At 39.9% G+C, this 22,210-nt stretch overlaps 1 protein-coding gene across 1 annotated transcript in view; it reads right to left on the bottom strand.

Annotated features, from left to right (window-relative positions):
• Positions 1–22,210, bottom strand: part of PIEZO2 (piezo type mechanosensitive ion channel component 2) — a 471,937-nt gene that overhangs the window by 51,468 nt on the left and 398,259 nt on the right. Inside the window, 5 exon segments of the mRNA XM_049620442.1 lie at positions 9,029–9,143; positions 13,184–13,282; positions 14,561–14,667; positions 19,285–19,356; positions 20,453–20,574. Coding sequence (XP_049476399.1) covers positions 9,029–9,143; positions 13,184–13,282; positions 14,561–14,667; positions 19,285–19,356; positions 20,453–20,574 — 515 coding nt within the window.

The following is a 22,210-nucleotide window of genomic DNA, read 5'->3' as shown; positions in this document are numbered from 1 at the left end:
TAAAAATTCAACATGTAGCTGGGCTCACCACGCGTCCTGCCGATCACTTAGATTCCACCTACACCTGCCTAAAGAACCCAGAAAACCGCCAGAGGATTAGCAGAACGGAGTCTCCGGAGCCAAGCGCAGACGAGAGGCCCACGGAAGAGGGTAGGAAGGGCGGCGAGGCGGTGCGCGCTCCACGGACTGGCGGGAGGGAGTCGGGGCGGAGGGGCGGCTCGCCGGCCAAGCGGAGCCCCCGAGTCTGGCCGGCAAAAGCGGAGGGGCCGGACAGACTGTGTTCCGACAGCAAGCGAGACTTAGCCTCTGGGAGGTCATAAGTTAACAGCTCTGCTCGGAAAGCGGGAAGGCTGGAGGACAAAGGGAGGGAGAGCTGCTGAGCCCCCGGACGGCAGAGCTCAGCTTGGCGGGGAACAAAGGCGCCAGCGCCATCTCCACCGCCCATCCCCCAGCCAAAATCCCAAAGGGAAACAGTTCCTGCCAGGGAACTTGCTCGCTCCTCCTCGCAAACACCCAACTCTGTGCTTCTGCGGAGCCAAACCCCCGGCAGCAGATCTGACTCCCTCCCGCTGCCACAGGGCCCCTCCTGAAGTGGATCACCTAAAGAGAAGCGAGCTAAGCCTGCCCCTCCTGCCCCCGTGCACCTTGCCTACCCACCCCAGCTAATACGCCAGATCCCCAGCACCACAAGCCTGGCAGTGTGCAAGTAGCCCAGACGGGCCACGCCACCCCACAGTGAATCCCGCCCCTAGGAGAGGGGAAGAGAAGGCACACACCAGTCTGACTGTGGCCCCAGCGGTGGGCTGGGGGCAGACACCAGGTCGGACTGCGGCCCCGCCCACCAACTCCAGTTATACACCACAGCACAGGGGAAGTGCCCTGCAGGTCCTCGCCACTCCAGGGACTATCCAAAATGACCAAACGGAAGAATTCCCCTCAGAAGAATCTCCAGGAAATAACAACAGCTAATGAACTGATCAAAAAGGATTTAAATAATATAACAGAAAGTGAATTTAGAATAATAGTCATAAAATTAATCGCTGGGCTTGAAAACAGTATAGAGGACAGCAGAGAATCTCTTGCCACAGAGATCAAGGGACTAAGGAACAGTCACGAGGAGCTGAAAAGCACTTTAAACAAAATGCAAAACAAAATGGAAATGACGACGGCTCGGCTTGAAGAGGCAGAGGAGAGAATAGGTGAACTAGAAGATAAAGTTATGGAAAAAGAAGAAGCTGAGAGAAAGAAAGATAAAAACATCCAGGAGTATGAGGGGAAAATTAGAGAACTAAGTGATATACTAAAAAGAAATAATATACGCATAATTGGTATCCCAGAGGAGGAAGAGAGAGGGAAAGGTGCTGAAGGGGTACTTGAAGAAATAATAGCTGAGAACTTCCCTGAACTGGGGAAGGAAAAAGGCATTGAAATCCAAGAGGCACAGAGAACTCCCTTCAGACGTAACTTGAATCGATCTTCTGCACAACATATCATAGTGAAACTGGCAAAATACAAGGGTAAAGAGAAAATTCTGAAAGCAGTAAGGGATAAATGTGCCCTCACATATAAAGGGAGACCTATAAAACTCGTGACTGATCTCTCTTTTGAAACTTGGCAGGCCAGAAAGGATTGGCACAATATCTTCAGTGTGCTAAACAGAAAAAATATGCAGCCGAGAATCCTTTGTCCAGCAAGTCTGTCATTTAGAATAGAAGGAGAGATAAAGGTCTTCCCAAACAAACAAAAACTGAAGGAATTTGTCACCACTAAACCAGCCCTACAAGAGATCCTAAGGGGGATCCTGTGAGACAAAGTACCAGAGATATCGCTACAAGCATAAAACATACAGACATCACAATGACTCTAAACCCGTATCTTTCTATAATAACACTGAATGTAAATGGATTAAATGCGCCAACCCAAAGACATAGGGTATCAGAATGGATAAAAAAACAAGACCCATCTATTTGCTGTCTACAAGAGACTCATTTTAGATCTGAGGACACCTTTAGATTGAGAGTGAGGGGATGGAGAACTATTTATCATGCTACTGGAAGCCAAAAGAAAGCTGGAGTAGCCATACTTATATCAGACAAACTAGACTTTAAATGAAAGCCTGTAACAAGAGATGAAGAAGGGCATTATATAATAATTACAGGGTCTATCCATCAGGAAGAGCTAACAATTATAAATGTCTATTCGCCAAATACAGGAGCCCCCAAATATATGAAACAATTACTCATAAACATAAGCAACCTTATTGATAAGAATGTGGTAATTGCAGGAGACTTTAACACCCCACTTACAGAAATGGATAGATCATCTAAACACACAGTCAATAAAGAAACAAGGGTCCTGAATGATACATTGGACCAGATGGACTTGACAGATATATTTAGAACTCTGCATCCCAAAGCAACAGAATATACTTTCTTCTCGAGTGCACATGGAACATTCTCCAAGATAGATCATATACTGGGTCACAAAACAGCCCTTCATAAGTTTACAAGAATTGAAATTATACCATGCATACTTTCAGACCACAATGCTATGAAGCTTGAAATCAACCACAGGAAAAAGTCTGGAAAACCTCCAAAAGCATGGAGGTTAAAGAACACCCTACTAACGAATGAGTGGGTCATCCAGGCAATTAGAAAAGAAATTAAAAAATATATGGTAACAAACGAAAATGAAAATACAACCATCCAAACGCTTTGGGATGCAGCGAAGGCAGTCCTGAGAGGAAAATACATTGCAATCCAGGCCTATCTCAAGAAACAAGAAAAATCCCAAATACACAATCTAACAGCACACCTAAAGGAAATAGAAGCAGAACAGCAAAGGCAGCCTAAACCCAGCAGAAGAAGAGAAATCATAAAGATCAGAGCAGAAATAAACAATATAGAATCTAAAAAAACTGTAGAGCAGATCAACGAAACCAAGAGTTGGTTTTTTGAAAAAATAAACAAAATTGACAAACCTCTAGCCAGGCTTCTCAAAAAGAAAAGGGAGATGACCCAAATAGATAAAATCATGAATGAAAATGGAATTATTACAACCAATCCCTCAGAGATACAAACAATTATCAGGGAATACTATGAAAAATTATATGCCAACAAATTGGACAACCTGGAAGAAATGGACAAATTCCCAAACACCCACACTGTTCCAAAACTCAGTCAGGAGGAAATAGAAAGCTTGAACAGACCCATAACCAGCAAAGAAATTGAATCGGTTATCAAAAATCTCCCAACAAATAAGAGTCCAGGACCAGATGGCTTCCCAGGGGAGTTCTACCAGACGTTTAAAGCAGAGATAATACCTATCCTTCTCAAGCTATTCCAAGAAATAGAAAGGGAAGGAAAACTTCCAGACTCATTCTATGAAGCCAGTATTACTTTGATTCCTAAACCAGACAGAGACCCAGTAAAAAAAGAGAACTACAGGCCAATATCCCTGATGAATATGGATGCAAAAATTCTCAATGAGATACTAGCAAATCGAATTCAACGGCATATAAAAAGAATTATTCACCATGATCAAGTGGGATTCATTCCTGGGATGCAGGGCTGGTTCAACATTCGCAAATCAATCAACGTGATACATCACATTAATAAAAAAAAAAGAGAAGAACCATATGATCCTGTCAATCGATGCAGAAAAGGCCTTTGACAAAATCCAGCACCTTTTCTTAATAAAAACCCTTGAGAAAGTCAGGATAGAAGGAACATACTTAAAGATCATAAAAGCCATTTATGAAAAGCCCACAGCTAACCTCATCCTCAATGGGGAAAAACTGAGAGCTTTTTCCCTGAGATCGGGAACACGACAGGGATGCCCACTCTCACCGCTGTTGTTTAACATAGTGCTGGAAGTTCTAGCATCAGCAATCAGACAACAAAAGGAAATCAAAGGCATCAAAATTGGCAAAGATGAAGTCAAGCTTTCGCTTTTGGCAGATGACATGATATTATACATGGAAAATCCAACAGACTCCACCAAAAGTCTGCTAGAACTGATACATGAATTCAGCAAAGTTGCAGGATACAAAATCAATGTACAGAAATCAGTTGCATTCTTATACACTAACAATGAAGCAACAGAAAGACAAATAAAGAAACTGATCCCATTCACAATTGCACCAAGAAGCATAAAATACCTAGGAATAAATCTAACGAAAGATGTAAAAGATCTGTATGCTGAAAACTATAGAAAGCTGATGAAGGTAATTGAAGAAGATATAAAGAAATGGAAAGACATTCTCTGCTCATGGATTGGAAGAATAAATATTGTCAAAATGTCAATACTACCCAAAGCTATCTACACATTCAATGCAATCCCAATCAAAATTGCACCAGCATTCTTCTCGAAACTAGAACAAGCAATCCTAAAATTCATATGGAACCACAAAAGGCCCCGAATAGCCAAAGTAATTCTGAAGAAGAAGACCAAAGCAGGAGGCATCACAACCCCAGACTTTAGCCTCTACTACAAAGCTGTCATCATCAAGACAGCATGGTATTGGCACAAAAACAGACACATAGACCAATGGAATAGAATAGAAACCCCAGAACTAGACCCACAAACGTATGGCCAACTCATCTTTGACAAAGCAGGAAAGAACATCCAATGGAAAAAAGACAGTCTCTTTCACAAATGGTGCTGGGAGAACTGGACAGCAACATGCAGAAGGTTGAAACTAGACCACTTTCTCACACCATTCACTAAAATAAACTCAAAATGGATAAAGGACCTGAATGTGAGACAGGAAACCATCAAAACCCTAGAGGAGAAAGCAGGAAAAGACCTCTCTGACCTCAGCCGTAGCAATCTCTTACTCGACACATCCCCAAAGGCAAGGGAATTAAAAGCAAAAGGTGAATTACTGGGACCTTATGAAGATAAAAAGCTTCTGCACAGCAAAGGAAACAACCAACAAAACTAAAAGGCAACCAACGGAATGGGAAAAGATATTTGCAAATGACATATCGGACAAAGGGCTAGTATCCAAAATCTATAAAGAGCTCACCACACTCCACACCCGAAAAACAAATAACCCAGTGAAGAAATGGGCAGAAAACATGAATAGACACTTCTCTAAAGAAGACATCCGGATGGCCAACAGGCACATGAAAAGATGTTCAACGTCGCTCCTCATCAGGGAAATACAAATCAAAACCACACTCAGATATCACCTCACGCCAGTCAGAGTGGCCAAAATGAACAAATCAGGAGACTAGAGATGCTGGAGAGGATGTGGAGAAACGGGAACCCTCTTGCACTGTTGGTGGGAATGCAAATTGGTGCAGCCGCTCTGGAAAGCAGTGTGGAGGTTCCTCAGAAAATTAAAAATAGACCTACCCTATGACCCAGCAGTAGCACTGCTAGGAATTTACCCAAGGGATACAGGAGTAGTGATGCATACGGGCACTTGTACCCCAATGTTTATAGCAGCACTCTCAGCAATAGCCAAATTATGGAAAGAGCCTAAATGTCCATCAACTGATGAATGGATAAAGAAATTGTGGTTTATATACACAATGGAGTACTACGTGGCAATGAGAAAGAATGAAATATGGCCTTTTGTAGCAACGTGGATGGAACTGGAGAGTGTGATGCTAAGTGAAATAAGCCATACAGAGAAAGACAGATACAATATGTTTTCACTCTTATGTGGATCCTGAGAAACTTAACAGAAACCCATGGGGGAGGGGAAGGAAAAAAATAAAAAGAGGTTAGAGTGGGAGAGAGCCAAAGCATAAGAGACTATTAAAAACTGAGAACTGAGGGCTGATGGGGGGTGGGAGGGAGGGGAGGGTGGGTGACGGGTATGGAGGAGGGCACCTTTTGGGATGAGCACTGGGTGTTGTATGGAAACCAATTTGACAATAAATTTCATATATTAATAAAAAAAATACTATACAAGTGGAAAAAAAATTCAACATGTAAATAGACTTGGGAGGAAATAAGGGAGACCATTTGTATTATATGTGGGGGAAAGACTTTCTTAAGCAACATGGAAACCTGGAAACTGCAAAAAGACATGGAGACCTCGTTGACATCACAAAAAATTAAAACTTGTTTAGATAATAGATACCATAAACTAAATCAAAAGATAAAAATTGGATGGGGAAACAAACTTGTAACACATGAAAAAAGGATACTATCCCTAACATATAAATAGTCCCTAAATTAATAAGGGCAAACAACCCAGTAGAATGATAATACGGAAAATGATAAAAATGTTTAAATCTTAGATTGGGAAGCAAAATGCCATGAAAAATAGGAAATAAAAAATGTTAAGTCTTATTAGTTAGGAAAGCTCAAATGAAAACAAAAGTCATTTGTCATCCCTAAGAAAGACCAACAGTAAAAAAAAAAAGTAATAACATCCTATAGGGTAAGGGTACAGGAAAATGGACACTCCTATCCCTTACATGTAGGAGTATAAATTTCTAAAACCTTTTGGGAAACTAGATTAAAGTAAAAAAAAAACAAGTCACACCCCCTAACTCAGAAATCCCACTTTTGATGACTTTTCTGTGGTAAGTTTGTGTTCTTTGTGGCTTTACACTACACACACACACACATGCACACACACACACACACACACACACACATTCACAGCCACATGTATGTATGACTGTATGGATTTCTGTGCAAGAATATCTATGATAGCATTATTCATTGTGGCAAAAATTTGAAAGCAAACTTAATGTCCATTAGTGATGGAATAGTTGAATAAATTATGCATATCCATATTGTAGAGTATTTTGCAGCCATTAAAAAAAGGAGGATATAGTTTTATAAATACTTAATATGAGAAATGTTTATGATACATTGCTAATGATTACCCCAGAGTGATTTGTATAGCACGGATTCATTTTTGAAAGTAAACAAAGGAAATGGTGCCTGCATATTTACATACACACATGAGTAAGGACTGGAAATGAACACTACATATTGTGAGGCTTTGGCACCTGTGGGGGTGGGTTTCCAAGGGAGATTCTGCACCTAGCTCTTGACTGCTTACTTGTTACATTGGCTGTGTCTTCATGTTGTCTTTCAAACCAATAAAGTAAAATCAAATTAAAGCTACCAGGAGGCAGCAGGGGGCAGAATGGTCAAAAAGGAGACAGATTGTGCAGTTAGAGTTCCATTAGTAATTATGCTTTTCTTTGATTTTTGAATACATTTTTAATTTCACACAAAAAATCGATGTATATGTTATTTGTAATGAATCAAAATATAACAGATAATCATACCACTTAATCTCAGTCTCCCCACTCCTCCCCCCAGAAGTAACCACCGTTAGTAACTGATAAGTATGCTTCCTGATCTTTCTCTTGCATTTATACACCGTTATATGCATGCATTAAAAATGCAAAATACTGTCTTGAGGAACGCTGGTTTCCATTGTTTCATAAATGGTTTCATAATGTGCTGCCATTTGTAACACAGTACTTTTCATTTAACAGTATGTCAAGTTCAAAGTACAGCTGACCCTGGAACAACACAGGTTTGAACTGTGCAGGTCCATTTATATGTGGAGGTTTTTTTTTTTAAATAAATACAGTAAAGTTCTGCAAATATATTTTGTCTTCCTTATGATTTCCTGGTAACATTTTCCTTTCTCTAGCTTACTTTATTGTTAGAATACAGTATATAACATATATAACATACAAAATGTGTGTTAATCGACTATTTATGCTAGCAGTAAGCCTTCTGGTCAACAGTAGACTATTAGTTAAGTTTTGGGGAAGTTAAAAGTTATACAAGATTTTTGACTGTGTGAGGGTCAGTGCCCCAACCCCCACATTGTTCTAGGATCAGCTATAATCCATCTCACTTTTTTAACTACTGAATAGAATTTTATAATATATAGTAACATAATTTACTTGACTCTTCTTTATGTAGACATTGAGAATGCTTCCAAGTTTTTGTTATTAACAAAACAAATGATGTTTGATAGGTATTCTTAGACATGGGTCCTTGTGCACATGTGCAGATGTTGCTTCAAGTTGAACCACATGTCTAGAAGAGGGATAGATCTGTAGTGGGAGATGGACATTTAACATTTTTACAGATATCAACACATTGCTGTTCAAAGGGGACGCACTACTCTACGACACCGCTCGTCGTGTTATATGGGTTGTAACTCATACAAACACTTCTCTTCCCACTAACTCCAAATGGTGATGTTAACAAATTAGCGAATGTTTGGGTTTTTCCCAATCCAATAGGTAAAGCAACAACAACAACAACAACAACAACAACAAAACAACAGTATGTCAAAATATGGGTTGTGGTTCTCCTATAAGTAGTGAAGCTGAGCTCCTCTATTTCCGTTTCCTGATCTGTGAATTGTTTTTCACATCTATTCATCTATTGGGTTGAACTTTTCTTTTACTGCTTCTTAGAAGTCCTTAATATATCCAGAATACTGTTTTTTAGTCTGACATATATAATGCAAATATTTTTTCTGAGTGCCCCACTTGAACTTTCACTCCACTTTTGGTGCTTAGCTGTAGCTTGGAGTTTTTCCCCTCTTTAGAAATGTGTTCCTATCGTATGTTTTCAAATGTAATGTGGAATATGGCATTGGTAGTTACGTTCCATTTTTGGTTCCTGATACTGTGTTTTTCCTTTTCTTCTTAATCAAACTTCCAAAGGTTTACCCATTTTACTAGTTTTTTCTAAGAACAGCTTTTCACTTAATGATAGATCTTGTCTTGTATTTCTTTTCTATAATTTAACATCTGCTTAAAACATTAATTCTTCCTTCTACTTTGAGTTTAATTTGTTCCTCTCTCTCTTATTTTATAAAATGTACCTTAACTTAAATTTACCTTTTTATTTATTCCAAGGGTCAGACACAAGTAACGAAGGACAAGTAGAACTCTGTGCATTCCTCAGAATGTAAGAATGTCATTCCTCCAAAGCTTCTGTCCTTTGTGGTTCCCTTTGGGACACCAGGGCCACAGGGACAGAGAGTGCTGGCTGGGCCCTGCGCTCACTCAACACTCACCATCCCCAGATCCTTTTCTCCTTCTTTTCTGTTCTTCTCTTGCAGACCTTTTTTTCTCTTTGCGCCTCTGTCGGAGTGCTGTTTTAGGGTCCGTGATCCAGGCTTGATAAACAAACTGAAGGGAGAAAATTAAATTATTTTCTGCCTTTTTAATATTTAAATGAAAAGAAAAGGGACCAACACCAAGCTTCCTGACTTTTGGAAATATATACATATTTTTCTGCCAGCACAAACTAAATCTTCTGCTCCCACATCCCTCAGTATTCTCAGTTGACCTGTGCTATTTCCATGATTATGAAATAAAATATGAAAACAGATGTTGTAGGAGTGTATTTCATTTGGTATCACAGTCAGGAGATACTTTGGGTGACCATCATTCCCCCCAAGTCCCCATGTACCACCACCACTTGTGACAGTGACTGACTCTTTTGTATTACACACAATAGGAATAAGCTGGACCTCTTGCTAAGTGTCACTGGAGTGGTTTTCTCCCCTCACTAATAAACTTTGAGTCAAAAACAAAACATCGTTTACTCATTTACTTTGGGAAAAGAGTTTAGTACATCTGATGCTCTCCCTTGTGAAAAAGAGCTATGACCAGCAACTTGAGAAAGGGTTCTGTAGACTGATTAGTATTTGGAAAGGAAAAATGATTGCGCTATTAAGGTTACAGAGTTATTCCAGAATGTTCTGGAAGGAAAACTGTGGTGACCTTGGTTGCCTTTTGTCATTTTCATTCAAGAGCTGAAAACGGTTACGTTAATATGATAAAACCGATAACCACCGCAGAGCAATGTTGAACAGTCCACCCACCAATAGTCTCCCAAATCATGCAGAAGGAACAAAAAGAAAACCCTGGTAAACAAAGTCAGCCATCTGTAATCACGAAGCCAAGCAGGCATGCTCCTCATGCACCCACAAAGCCACCTGGGTCTCAGGGAAGCTGGGTTTTCTATTATGATGTTCAAGTTGGAGGGCTGTTTTGTGGGGGCACTTTGTAAACCCAGACACTTTCACTGTACTCTGTATGACTTTCAGATTTCAGGAATCCTTGGAAAACACAGTGTAAGCAAACCACAGGCATTGTGAGGTCAGTAAAAATAAAGAGGGACCCAACTTTTTGATGTACGGAAGTGTAAAAGTCATGGGTGACTAAGGAAGAGAATTTCTTTTTTCCCAATGGTAGAAATCTGAATCTAATGGCAACTAACACAAGTGTAACATCTGTATTGTTTCTGAATAATAATAAATCCAAGAGGCAAAAAATAATCCTATTTTCTGCCAAAAATGTATTTTGAGAAATGAGAAATGAACTGACACTGGACAAAGAAGGACCACATGAAGGAATTTATGGTAGATGTTTACTAAGCATGCTACTTGGGAACTCTATCAAGAATATCTTTGGGGGTGCCTCGGTGGCCCAGTTGATTAAGTATCCAATTCCGGTTCAGGTCATGATCTCGTGGTTCGTGAATTCAAGCCCCCTGTTGGGCTCTGTGCTGACAGCTCAGATCCTGGAGCCTGCTTCGGATTCTGTGTCTCCCTCTTTCTCTCTGCCCCTCTCCTGTTCATGCTCTGTCTCTGTCTCTGTCTCTCTCTCAAAAATAAACATTAAAAAAAATTAAAAAAGAAGAAAGAATATCTTTGCCAAATATGTAAGTTCCCTTGCTTATTAAACCTGTCACCTACCAAAAAGAATATCTTTGAGGTTTAGTAAATTAATAAGCAAATTGCTTCCACAAAATATTGATTCTTTAAAAAAAATCTGAACTGCTAGATGCAAGAAATTTTCAGGTTTAAGAGCAACATACGGTGACATTTTCTTAAAAAAAAAATGGGTTATGACCATATTGCTTTTAGATAATGCCAGAATCCCCAAGATAGAAAATAAAAGAGTAATTCAGGGTTTGTGAATGCATTAGGTATACAAGTTGGAGGAATTCTTTTACACTGGAGAAAAATGGGGAGGGAGGGTGAGAAGGAGAGAGACAAGGGCCATTTAGGACAGAATTGCAGAACTCTTGTAGATGGGGGAGTATCATTAGGATTTTGCCTTATTGGGGCACCTGGGTGGCTCCGTTGGTTAAGCGTCAGAGTCTTGGTTTGGGCTTGGGTCATGACCTCATGGTTTGTGAGTTTGAGCCCCTGTATCAGGTCTGTGCTTGGGATTCTCTCTCTTCCTCTCTCTGCCCTTACCCCACTTTTTCTCTCCCTCTACTTTTCTCTCAGAATAAATAAACATAAAAAAAATTAAAAAAAAAGATTTTGCCTTATTAAAAGGAAACTCCTGGTTCTACCTATAATCCCAAATGACGAAGCTTTCTCACTAAGATGAGAATTTACATAATTCAAAGAAGGGGGAAAAAGAGAGGGGAAGAAAATCTTATGAGGAGTCCCTATTTGTAGGTAAATTATCTTAATGTTGACGTTTGGAGCTACAAACTCGGTATAGTGCCAGGAACATTTGATAGAGGGTCAGTCTGTTTCAGGAAATGGTGATGACAAAGTAGGAGGAAAAATCCCAATTCTTATTGAGTGGAGAAATGGAAGTTTCTTACTGAAACTTCTCAATTCTCACATTGCAGCCATAACCACTGTTCAAGTTCATGGGACACCCACACCACTAACCATAAGTACAAAAAATACAAGAAAATGTCCATAAATGACCTTTGGTTTCTTCAAATTGCCATTATTAGTCTGTATTCTCAACATTATCTTAAATTCTAGTTACTTATTTATTCATTCATTCATTCATTCATTTATTCACTCACTTACTTTATCCTAAATTTTATCTTAAGTTTTATCATATGATTTTTATCTTAAGCTTATCTTACCTAGTTGGGGGGGGGGGAATGAGATTCATTTTCCTGAAAATGTACTATGCAAAAAGCATTTAATTTTTCAAACAGGAGAGGACTTTATTGAAGCGAATGGAGATCCTTAACGGAAATTGGTTAAATTTAATAAACTGTCCTTTGATTCATGTGTAACCCAGGACTTTCTTTATGTTGTCTGAAAGAAGTTGTTTTGTTTCTTGTTTTTGTTTTTAAAGTAAGATGGGGATAATTACATTGCAATCTTTCACATAAATTCTTAAATATGAATGGAGAGACTTATATGGTAGTCATAAAAGAGAAAAGAAAAAGAATCTTAGGGAAGTTAAAACATAGAATATTAAACTAGCAATCAGAACGCTGGCATTTTAAAGATGGGAGGAACCTAGAAGCTTAGACCCTCCTATTCAAGATAGACCCCCAGCTGTCTGTCCCCTGGGAGTTTGAGAGAAATACAGAATTTCAAGGACCTGCTTAATTTCTGTAACCTGCATTTAAATAAGGTCCCAGGTAAAATGGGAGAAGCGCTGGTCCCCCTCACTATCCAAACATTTGCTTAACACATGAACATAAAGACCTGAGAGTTTAAGTGCCTGCCCAGACTAAGTGCACAGAACCAGCTTTCTATAAAGTACATGAACAGTAATTCATTATTTATGATTTTCAATAATGGGTGGCTACCGCCCAGGTAGCTGGATACTTTCTGCTGTGCATTAGGTTAATTGACAAATAGCCTCTTCGCAGTTTATCTCGCACTCTCTCTGGTGACATGGGTGTGAGAAACTCCACAGACCGTACATGGCAGCACGGTCTTGTGAGGAATTGTACCAAAGGCAGGATAGTAAAACGGAAGACGATATCCAATTGAGGGAAGATGGAGACTTGAAAGGGAAGCCAACAAGAAGGTGGAGAAAAATGAGTCTTCTATTACCTTGGTCATAATTTTACCAGCTTTCTGAGAACGATTATCACACATTTTACACATCATGACTGACGCATGCAACCAGATGTGACCCTTTTCAAATGAGATGTGACATAGGCCAAACTACAAGAAGGACAGAGTAGATACGTATCTGCATTTTCTCTCTCTATGTCTCGATAGGCTCTCGTGTCAACTGAAGAACAAGAATGAAATAGTAAGAAATTTGGCTTCTCAAAACTCTCCTTGGAAATGTTTCCCTAATGTTTTAAGTTCTTATACTTCCTCCGTTGTACGACCTATAGAGCAGGGAAAATGCAGATGGAGGCGACAGGGATCTGCTTGTCTAAATTTCTACAGAGCGGAGGGTCACACACCACACGTCAGTGAAACATCAAATACCTTTGCAGCTCTGATTAAATACTGAAGAATAGTTTTGGGAAGTTTAATGACAGACTTTGGCAAGGCTAAAATGGCCGACGCAAACTTCCCAATAGCTCTCTACAAAGAAGGACAAAGCGAGAGTGATTAGTAGAAAAACATCAAAGACTAACAATTTTACATATGACGTCAGTATGGATTTGTCTCTACAGTTACATCAGCTAGGTTAAAACGTGCCCCATCACTGAAGCTGGAACAAATGTGCTTTGCTTGTCGGTTCGGAATAGGAAAATAGTCAGCCACTGCATGTAATCCATAAACACGGTGAGGAATGTTCTCTTCTTGGCTGAATGAGTGATGGTTATAAAGAAACTCATGAGAATAAAGATACACACGTCAGGTCATTGGTATTTGACGAGCCAGCCACGCGCACAGACACCATCTTTAACAGACACAACTCAAGCAGCGATGGGGCCAGCGAGGAACCATCAGAGCAAGGTGACTCCATAAATAATTTAGTTCTTCAATGTTGTTGGGAATACAGGGGTGGATGTAACCCTGCAGCTTGAGGAGACCCGGTCAGCAAAGTGACAAAGACCTTTTCATGGACACATCATGCGGCTTGATGGGTATCGCTCCATATGTCTTGGATTGTAATGAACGGGAAAGAACAGTCCTCATAAGTGACTCTTTGGTAAAAGAAATGTATGCCAAGCTTTCACCCCATGTGTAACTCTACTGACAAGTCCTCATCGCTAACAAGCATTGCTTAGACAATCACTGGGTACACCGTATTAGGCTGGTGAGCTATGTCACCAAGAATGAGGTGGCACATTCTGAGAAGGAAAGGCAGCTAAGATGAAAAAATCAGGACTGTGCTGGCTGTTTTCATGACTGCAGTACAGTCTCAAACCTTTGACAACACAAATGAAATGGATTTGCAAAATCTGAGGTAACATGAAGTGGCTGTTGGTTTCAAAACAAAGCAAGTGCTTTATTTTTATGATCAACTATTTCACGTCTCAAAATGGGAAGTCTGCTCAAGCAATCCAGAGCAATGCCAGAGAAGTCTTCTTCACCTTCTACTTGTAACAGAAAAATAAAGTTCACCCAGGGAAGCTTTATTTTTGGTTTATAGCATCAGAAGGGTTTTTGATGAACAGGAGCAAACACCTGGTGGGAACAGTGTTCTTGAATGGCAGGAATTACACCGAAGCTGAGGGCAAGCAGCGTTACAGTTTAATGAGGGATGGATGATTTCAGGTGGAAATTAGAAGCTTCTGGAAGCTATAACACACGTGAACACGGCAGAAGAAGTCTAGGCCTGCATTCAAGGTCTGTCGGAAAGAAAAGCCCTTCAACCAGCAAAGGGCATGGTTTTCCCAACCCCAGAATTACCTGGAAAGCAGACCTTCTCGGAGGTTCTTCATCTTCCTTTTTCAGTTCTTCCTCTTCCTCCTCTTCACTATCCGTTTCAAACAAATAATAATCTCCACTCCTGACCACTAAGCAAAACAAAATATTTACTTATTTCTTGCAAGAGAGATGAGATCATTAAGGGCTTATTAGTGAACTCCCCCCCCCCCCACCGATATACACATTGTCCACAAAAGACCAGCAAGAGATGTTGGCAGGGGGGGAAAAACAAGAGATGAAGAGAACTCATTCTGGGCTAACACTACATGGTGTTGGTGTGGCCGGGTCTACAGAGCATGAGGCCTTGTCTATGCCATGTAAGAAAACTGGCCACTGCTGGGTTCATCTGATATTCTCTTCCTTCTTCGTTGTAAATTTTACACAGATAACACCGGATCAACTCTGCAGCAACCAGTTTTGTTACCAAGATGGCCAAAATAGTGGATGGAAAATGGTTACAGTTTCACAACTCAGACCAGTCGGCAATTTGGGTCCTTTAGACGAGGCCAAAGTGAAGTAGAGGATTTGGTGTTGTCTGAATGGGTCCGGCGTGTGGTAGAGATGCCAATTAGGCTGATTCAGGACCAAGAATCGGCATCACCGACTTCGACTTCACTTTACACTCTGCAGACCTGGCTGCTCCGCATGTGACACAGGGGACAGAGCATACATGGCAAGACATTTGAAAGAGTTAAACAAACACAAAAACCATCCCCCCCCCCCCCACACACACACAACACACACACGCATTGCCACAAGGAGGAAATGGGCAGGTAACATTAAAAAAACAAAACAAAACAAAAAAAACAACTACAAAAACAGCACCACCACCACCACTCTGGCTGTTTCTACACGTAGCACGGGACAGACTGAGGCACGGCAGACATGGCCGATATGGTTTAGCGCTGTTGGGCTTCTGGTCAACAAGGAACTCCGGCTGCTCACTGAAATGTGAGGAGAACCATACTGACCAGAAGACACAAAGCACAGACGGTCTGGATTGTCCGTGCCTTGCCTTGCCTGATCTTCTCCCTGCAAGAACATATTGCTGTGTTAAAAGGAGCAGAGGAAGCTGAAATGTCCAGAGACTTAAAGAAATTTGAGAATCCCATCTTTGTCGGCTTGAGCGTTACGTTAAGTTTATCAGAGAAAAGAGACCCAGCGTACGTATTGCCGATGCTACAAGAACTGTACCATCATTGCGGGGGAAAAACATAGTAGCACTTTCAAGGTACATTCAAGTTTTCAAATGCTGAGGTGTCTTTTGGACGACATAACATGATGTCTTCTGTGATCTTTTGGATTCGTGCGTTGTAAGGTAATGGAACACCTTGGCTTGTTTAAAATTAGTTGCGTGACCATCACTAAACATGGCCAGAAGGTAGGTAATTTTGCCCAACGGTTTCAGACCGTATCTGAAGCCTCCATCCGTGAAGTTGCACACGGAATGAATTGGGCCTTATATCCTTGAACAGAAGCACTGTAGTTTGTTATTTTTATTTTGAAGAAAGAACCAGGCCCAGAGTACTGGGTCCAGGCCTGAGGGAATAAATGCAATACAACAGAAGGTAAGAATAAGCAAGAACAAACCAAAGTCACAGCATTACGTTTGACAGTGAGGAAGACCATTAAAGTAATGCCTTCAAGTAAGCTCAGACATTTGCAGGAAAGTTACATGGACTCTATGTCACATGGTCATTTGGTAAAAAACAGAGTATTATAGGATTGAGCATTTTACCCTCATTATAGGCTCTAAAATCAACAATAGCTTCAACTGTATTCAATCATACCTTCTGTGACTTTTACTCGTGTGGCCACAGTGAGCCCAAACGGTTTTCTTCTCAAGCAGTCACAACACCGATTTGATCATTTTAAAAAAACAAACTATCAATTTGTATGCGAGAAGTAGAATTGACACGTTAAAACAAAGAAGGAAATGCTTAGGAAAATCCCCTATTCGTTTATGAAATGTTACTGAGATAAAAGTACGAAAACAACAGAGAGTGTTTTCTTCGGTGCTATCTGCTAATAATGAGAGAAGCTCTTACATACACATTTGTTAGTTCAGAGGGCGATCCTGCCCCCAGCCTGTGTCCAGAAACATGTGGATATTGATGTGATTGCTGAACTGAGTGCGAAAATAACTTTTAAAACCTACCACCTGTATCCCCAGAAGCCCGGACCTCTGTTTCAGATATTTAACAATAAAGTGAGGCTTGTCATTACTTTAGGAAGGTACTGAATTGGCATGGAGGCATACTACCTTGGAATGGAAGGTATCATTGAACAGCAATAATGCAATCGCATGTGTGCACATAGGTGTGGAAGTGGAAGATTGGCCACCTACAGACTATGTTAAGATCTTGACTGCTTGCCAGTATTATGAACAACTTGGCCATATCACTGTATCATCTGTCGACTTACACAAGGGTATTCAACTACATGTATTCTCACACTCCGCACCTGTAAGGAACCATCTAGGCAAAAGCCCAGTGACTCAAGAGATTGAAGTAAGGGCTTTTAATAAAGTGCTTCCAGATCTAAAGATAACTTTTGGAACTCATCACGGCCTAAGAAATAATCCACAGAGTCATTCCTTTCCTTTCCTCATGAGCTGGTAAAAGGAAATGTATTTTGCGGAAAAATTTTAACACCACGGTCAGAATCTGATTCCAAACCATGAATTACACACATTCCTGCATTATTGCACCAAGAGGTGTTGTAACAAGGCACATTTAATTTAATACCAGTCTTCAAGAACTCGATATAATGAGGGTGAAATGAATCAGAAAACTAAAGTCAATAACCTTCATAAGCAGTTCTTTTTCAGTTATTATCAACTTGTAAGATGATTATCGAAGACCATATCCAATTCCTTCCAAAATTCAATGTTTAGACGAGAAAAGGAAAGACAACTACAATTGCAACGGGAATTTACCCCAGGTGAGAGAGAAAACATTCAGTAGGACACAATGTCGAAATGGATAGGTCTGTCTAAACTAGCAAAGGGCCCTTTACAAACAGAAAGATAAGCACAGTTTTCTTGTGACTTGATAGAAACAGGCTTACAGTGTGCTGCATTATTGGATCGTTAGCATGACGAACATGCCAATGAACAAAAGATTCAAGAGTCACACAGAATTTCGATGTGAATCTTTGTCTTTTGACTTGGCAGCAGGTGAAACAAAACTCATTGAAAATCATGTTTTTTTTCCCCTCACATAATGCTATAAATTCAATGTTTGGGATTAAATTTAGTATCATTCAGGCGTGTTGAGCAAATTTTGAATTAATACTTCCTTAAATTGGCTTGCTGATTTTAGAAAGTTAATTTTGGGGTGAGAGAAGCCAACACTATATCTCAGAGACACGAAGAATCAGGCACGGCAAAACATTCTGATCAACTTGATTTTCTAGTGATTCTGAAGATCCCGTCAGTAGAGTCTCTCCCGCCATCGTGCGACACTGTGGGCCTCAGTGATAGTCCCTGTCTGATCACATTAGCTGAAGTTATTAAGCCACAGGATAAGGCATAAAGGCCTGAAGGTATTATTAGTAATTTGCAACATAATGAATAATTATTCAATATTTGAACAAACGCAAGGAGGGTCAGACTGAAATGGATCATTCCATTCTAAGACCGTCCACTGGCCAATCGTGAGTGATATTTCCTTTGCTAAGCAGAACAAATATAGCCACTGAGTTCCATGATTCCTCATCCCTTTTTTCCTGTTTTTAAAGTTTATTTATTTTGAGAGAGAGAGGAAGAGAGAACAATAGCAGGGGAGGGGCAGAGAGAGAGGGAGGGACAGAATCCCAAGCAGGCTCCCCACTCTGCGCTGAGCCTGACACAGGGCTTGATCCCACGACTGTGAAATCATGACCACGACTGAGATCGTGACCTGAGCTGAAATCAACAGTCGGAGGATGCTTAACCAACTGAGCCACCCAGGCGCCAACCCCCTCATTTCTTTTAAAGATCAGGAGGGAAACTTTAATTCTATGTGGCCATGAAGCTCTGCTTTTCAAAAACTGTTGTCCACCTCTGCTCTGAATTGGTCATGGCTGGTGGCTCTACAGCCATGCCACATGCTAGGCTTTGAATGTGGAATGTAGTACGAGAGCCTTTCGAAACTGGGGCAGAGGCAGAATGAGAAAGTGAACACATTTTAAGTTAGCCTCACCTTTATATTCAATAAATTGCCAAAAGACCTTACATGCAAATAAAATCAAAGCTCTGGGAAGAAGGGGGAGGAGAGACTCATCGGCATCCATGCCTAGTGCCTTACAAAGAGGGTCACAAACACTTTGAACTTAATGAGTATCCTCCCAGGGGGAGCCAAAACTCATGTTCAATAAGGGTTTTCAGTTACAAGACAAATACGTATCAGCAGTGCTCTGGACCTCAGAATTAGATAAAAAGGTAGCAATTCTTCGCTTTCTGAGCCCCTAGGATGCTCAGGCATGTGTCAGCCACATGTGGGGCTTTCTTCAGACAGCATGGTAATCAGCTGATTTCTCTGGAAGGTTCCATCACCAGGGCCCAGAGACCCATTTCCATGAAAATTTTCCTACACTCTGACCCCCTATCAAGTCACAAGGATCAAACCATGCATGGAACACACAGGTCATGGGGACGCCTGAATTCTGGTCAAGGATATAAGGGTTAGAATCGATGAAATTGTAAGAGGATCAAGAAAACCTACTGGAAGCATGATCAACCCAAGGCCGCCACCACTGCTTTTTTTTGCCCTTGGCTTTCTGTTTGTCTGCTTCTCCTAAAATAAAATATGTCCAAATATTAATTCTTATGAAGTGAGAAAACAAATTTTGAAAACCACGCTTTAACAACTCAAATGTCAAAATCTAGGTAAGTTGCAAAAGTACATCAGACGTCAGGGAAAGAAACTATATCAAATCTGAAATGTTTACACGCATGAGCAGTCGATTTCACAAGGCTATTAAATACTAAGTGTTCTATGAACATTATTATGCCACATTTTTGCTTTCTTTTTAGTAATAGAGTGCATATAAAGAAATATAAAGAAGAAGGTTAGCTCTCAAAAAGGCATCGCACATTGAATTTTCCGGTGAATTAACAGAAAAGAAGCATCACCTAAACTTTATAAAATAATATAGTGGCAGATAATTTGTGAAGATGCATATATTCCAATAACCAGGAGTTTCCTTGTGATTATTTTCATGCATGGTTGGAAAAATAAAAATTTATTGGTTATTAAATAGGTGCTATATATTAGAAAACACCGTGTATTATTTTGCCATTCCCCTTCAAATAGAAAAGCATGCAAACTTCTATTAGAAGACCTTTTAAACTTAATTGGATATAGTAAATCTGCAGATATACTACAGATATAATAATGTATATTTCATTTTAGACTTCATTGGAACAGACAATAATTGAAAGATACTTAACTACCATTATTCAGATACCACATAAAATATGCATACATATTTCATTTTTGTATAACATTTATAGAAATCAAAGACAACAATAGACTGTGTACCTAAAATATCTAAAATATTTTCCCTAAAGGAATAAATTAAGCAAATTCATTCTCATTTTCTTCAGAAACACATCTCTGTGAGACAGAAGCTAGGCTATGTGTTGATTAAAGTCATTGTGCTGAAGAAGAGATACTCATAAAGTCACGGAGTCATTACATATGTACTTTGTGAAATAAATACATGTATCCCACTCACAATCAGAAGGTAACACTTGCTGAGTTAAAAAAAAAAATACAAACATGCATAATACCGGCAGAGTAAAAGTAATGTTATTTTACAGCCCTAGCCCTTATCATGCTATTATTCAATGCCAAGCTACTTGAACAAGAGGGAAACGTCTCGACATACTTTCGTCATCCTCTTCAGAGAGTTTTTGGATGTCTTGGCCTTCCCCTGATTCCTGGGTCAAGCTCAGCATCCTCTCCTTACCCTTTTTGTACTTCTGTTGCCTGGCTTTGATGCGATCCATCCTATAAGATAAAGTAGCAGCAGCAATGCCAAGAACACACCCACAGTTACCACATGATCAGTTTGGGTTTCCACTTGTATGTATGTGGGTAAAATCACAAAGTGGTCAATATTTGGGACTTTTGAATGGTTTTTTTTTTTTTTATTGGCAACAAGCATCTTCTTGGGGGACAATATATACATGTCTACACACACATATATGTGTATATGTATGTATACATATATGTATGTATATATATGTGTCTCCCCACATCTCCCTGTTATTTTGCTCTACACAGATGCTGGTCTTAATAATATGATCACAATTATGCTAAAGTTTGGTACACAGTACTTTATGTCCACTTACACCTTGTACCAAAGGCATTTTGAACACACTAGATGATGAAATGGAAGTCCTTTATTCTTCCAGATTTTGCAATTTTTAAAAATTGATACCCGTGTATCTCACATAGTTGTGAAAATCAAATGAAAAGGTATGTAAGTGTGAGGACTATTTTGTAAAAAGCATGTTGCTCTTCAGACGCTCTTAAGTATTCTATCAGACCACGTGACTCTTCTCTATCTCAAACCTAATCTCCTATTGGTTCTGGAAAAATGTATTATTGCATCTTTAATTACTGAGTTAGAGCCTTTTATTTTGTCTGCTTAATTGGGAAGTCCAACTATTCAGAAACTGCAGTGCTGAACTCTGTTTCCCAGACCTGTCCTCCTGCGGTGTTTCAGTTCTTAAGTTTCTTAAAATTCTGGATACGTTGCTCAAGTTTTTAAGCTGGTTTCTGCTTCCTGCAACTTATACAGCACTTTTAGCTTCTCTTTGGCAATGATCATTACCTACATTCTTTTATATTCTGACTTTCTGTCACTTAAGAGGATGCATTCTTAAAGCAAATGGAAAAATTCAGTAAAGTGAATGATAGTAACAGGTGTCCCCTATGGGTAATTAGGAACTCATTCTACATGTGGGTCCAAATTTATTATTTCTCTGACCTGATGACTAGAGACCACAGTGGCAACAGTTATACCATAACTGTTTATATGACACTTTATGTAACTCATATCGTCAATTGTGGAATAAGCCAGGCAATGGGATGGTGTAATTTATGCTAGCAAACATTTTTGCATGGGGAAAGGAGCTGGGAAATGAGGTCATAAGGGAATTAAGTAGTCTCAGCAAACTTGGGGGATTTTCCTGGTGGGCTGATGGAGTCTCCACTTTCCTGGAGAAAGTGGCTAGGTTTTGAATTCCGTGGCCATCAGCTCTTAAACCTGCCCCCCAAATGAAGAGCTACTAATCCTCGGAAGTGACATTTACTGCTGAAAATTTCACTCCAAGAAAATTCTTTTCAAGGGCTCATTTAAAAATTAGCTAATTAATTTTAAAAAGAAATTCTCAAAGCTCTTGAGTGGAGTCAGTCCCTTACTCGACTTCCCCAGAACGCTGCGGCAGAAAACAAGCTCTTGAAGTGAACACAGGGAAACGGGGGTTGTATTTCTAGTACTGCCTCTAGTTTGTTGGGGATTTTAAGTCATCTAATGTCATGGGGCAACAGTTTCTTCCCAAAGAGACTGTATCATACTATCTTTAGAGATCCTTCCAAAGCTAGGACTCTGTATTTATTCCTTTAATCCACAGATATA

Source organism: Panthera uncia (assembly GCF_023721935.1).
Source record: "Panthera uncia isolate 11264 chromosome D3 unlocalized genomic scaffold, Puncia_PCG_1.0 HiC_scaffold_8, whole genome shotgun sequence".
Taxonomy (NCBI): Eukaryota; Metazoa; Chordata; class Mammalia; order Carnivora; family Felidae; genus Panthera; species Panthera uncia.
Note: the sequence above shows the minus strand (reverse complement) of the source record. Positions and strands in the feature narration are given on the sequence as shown.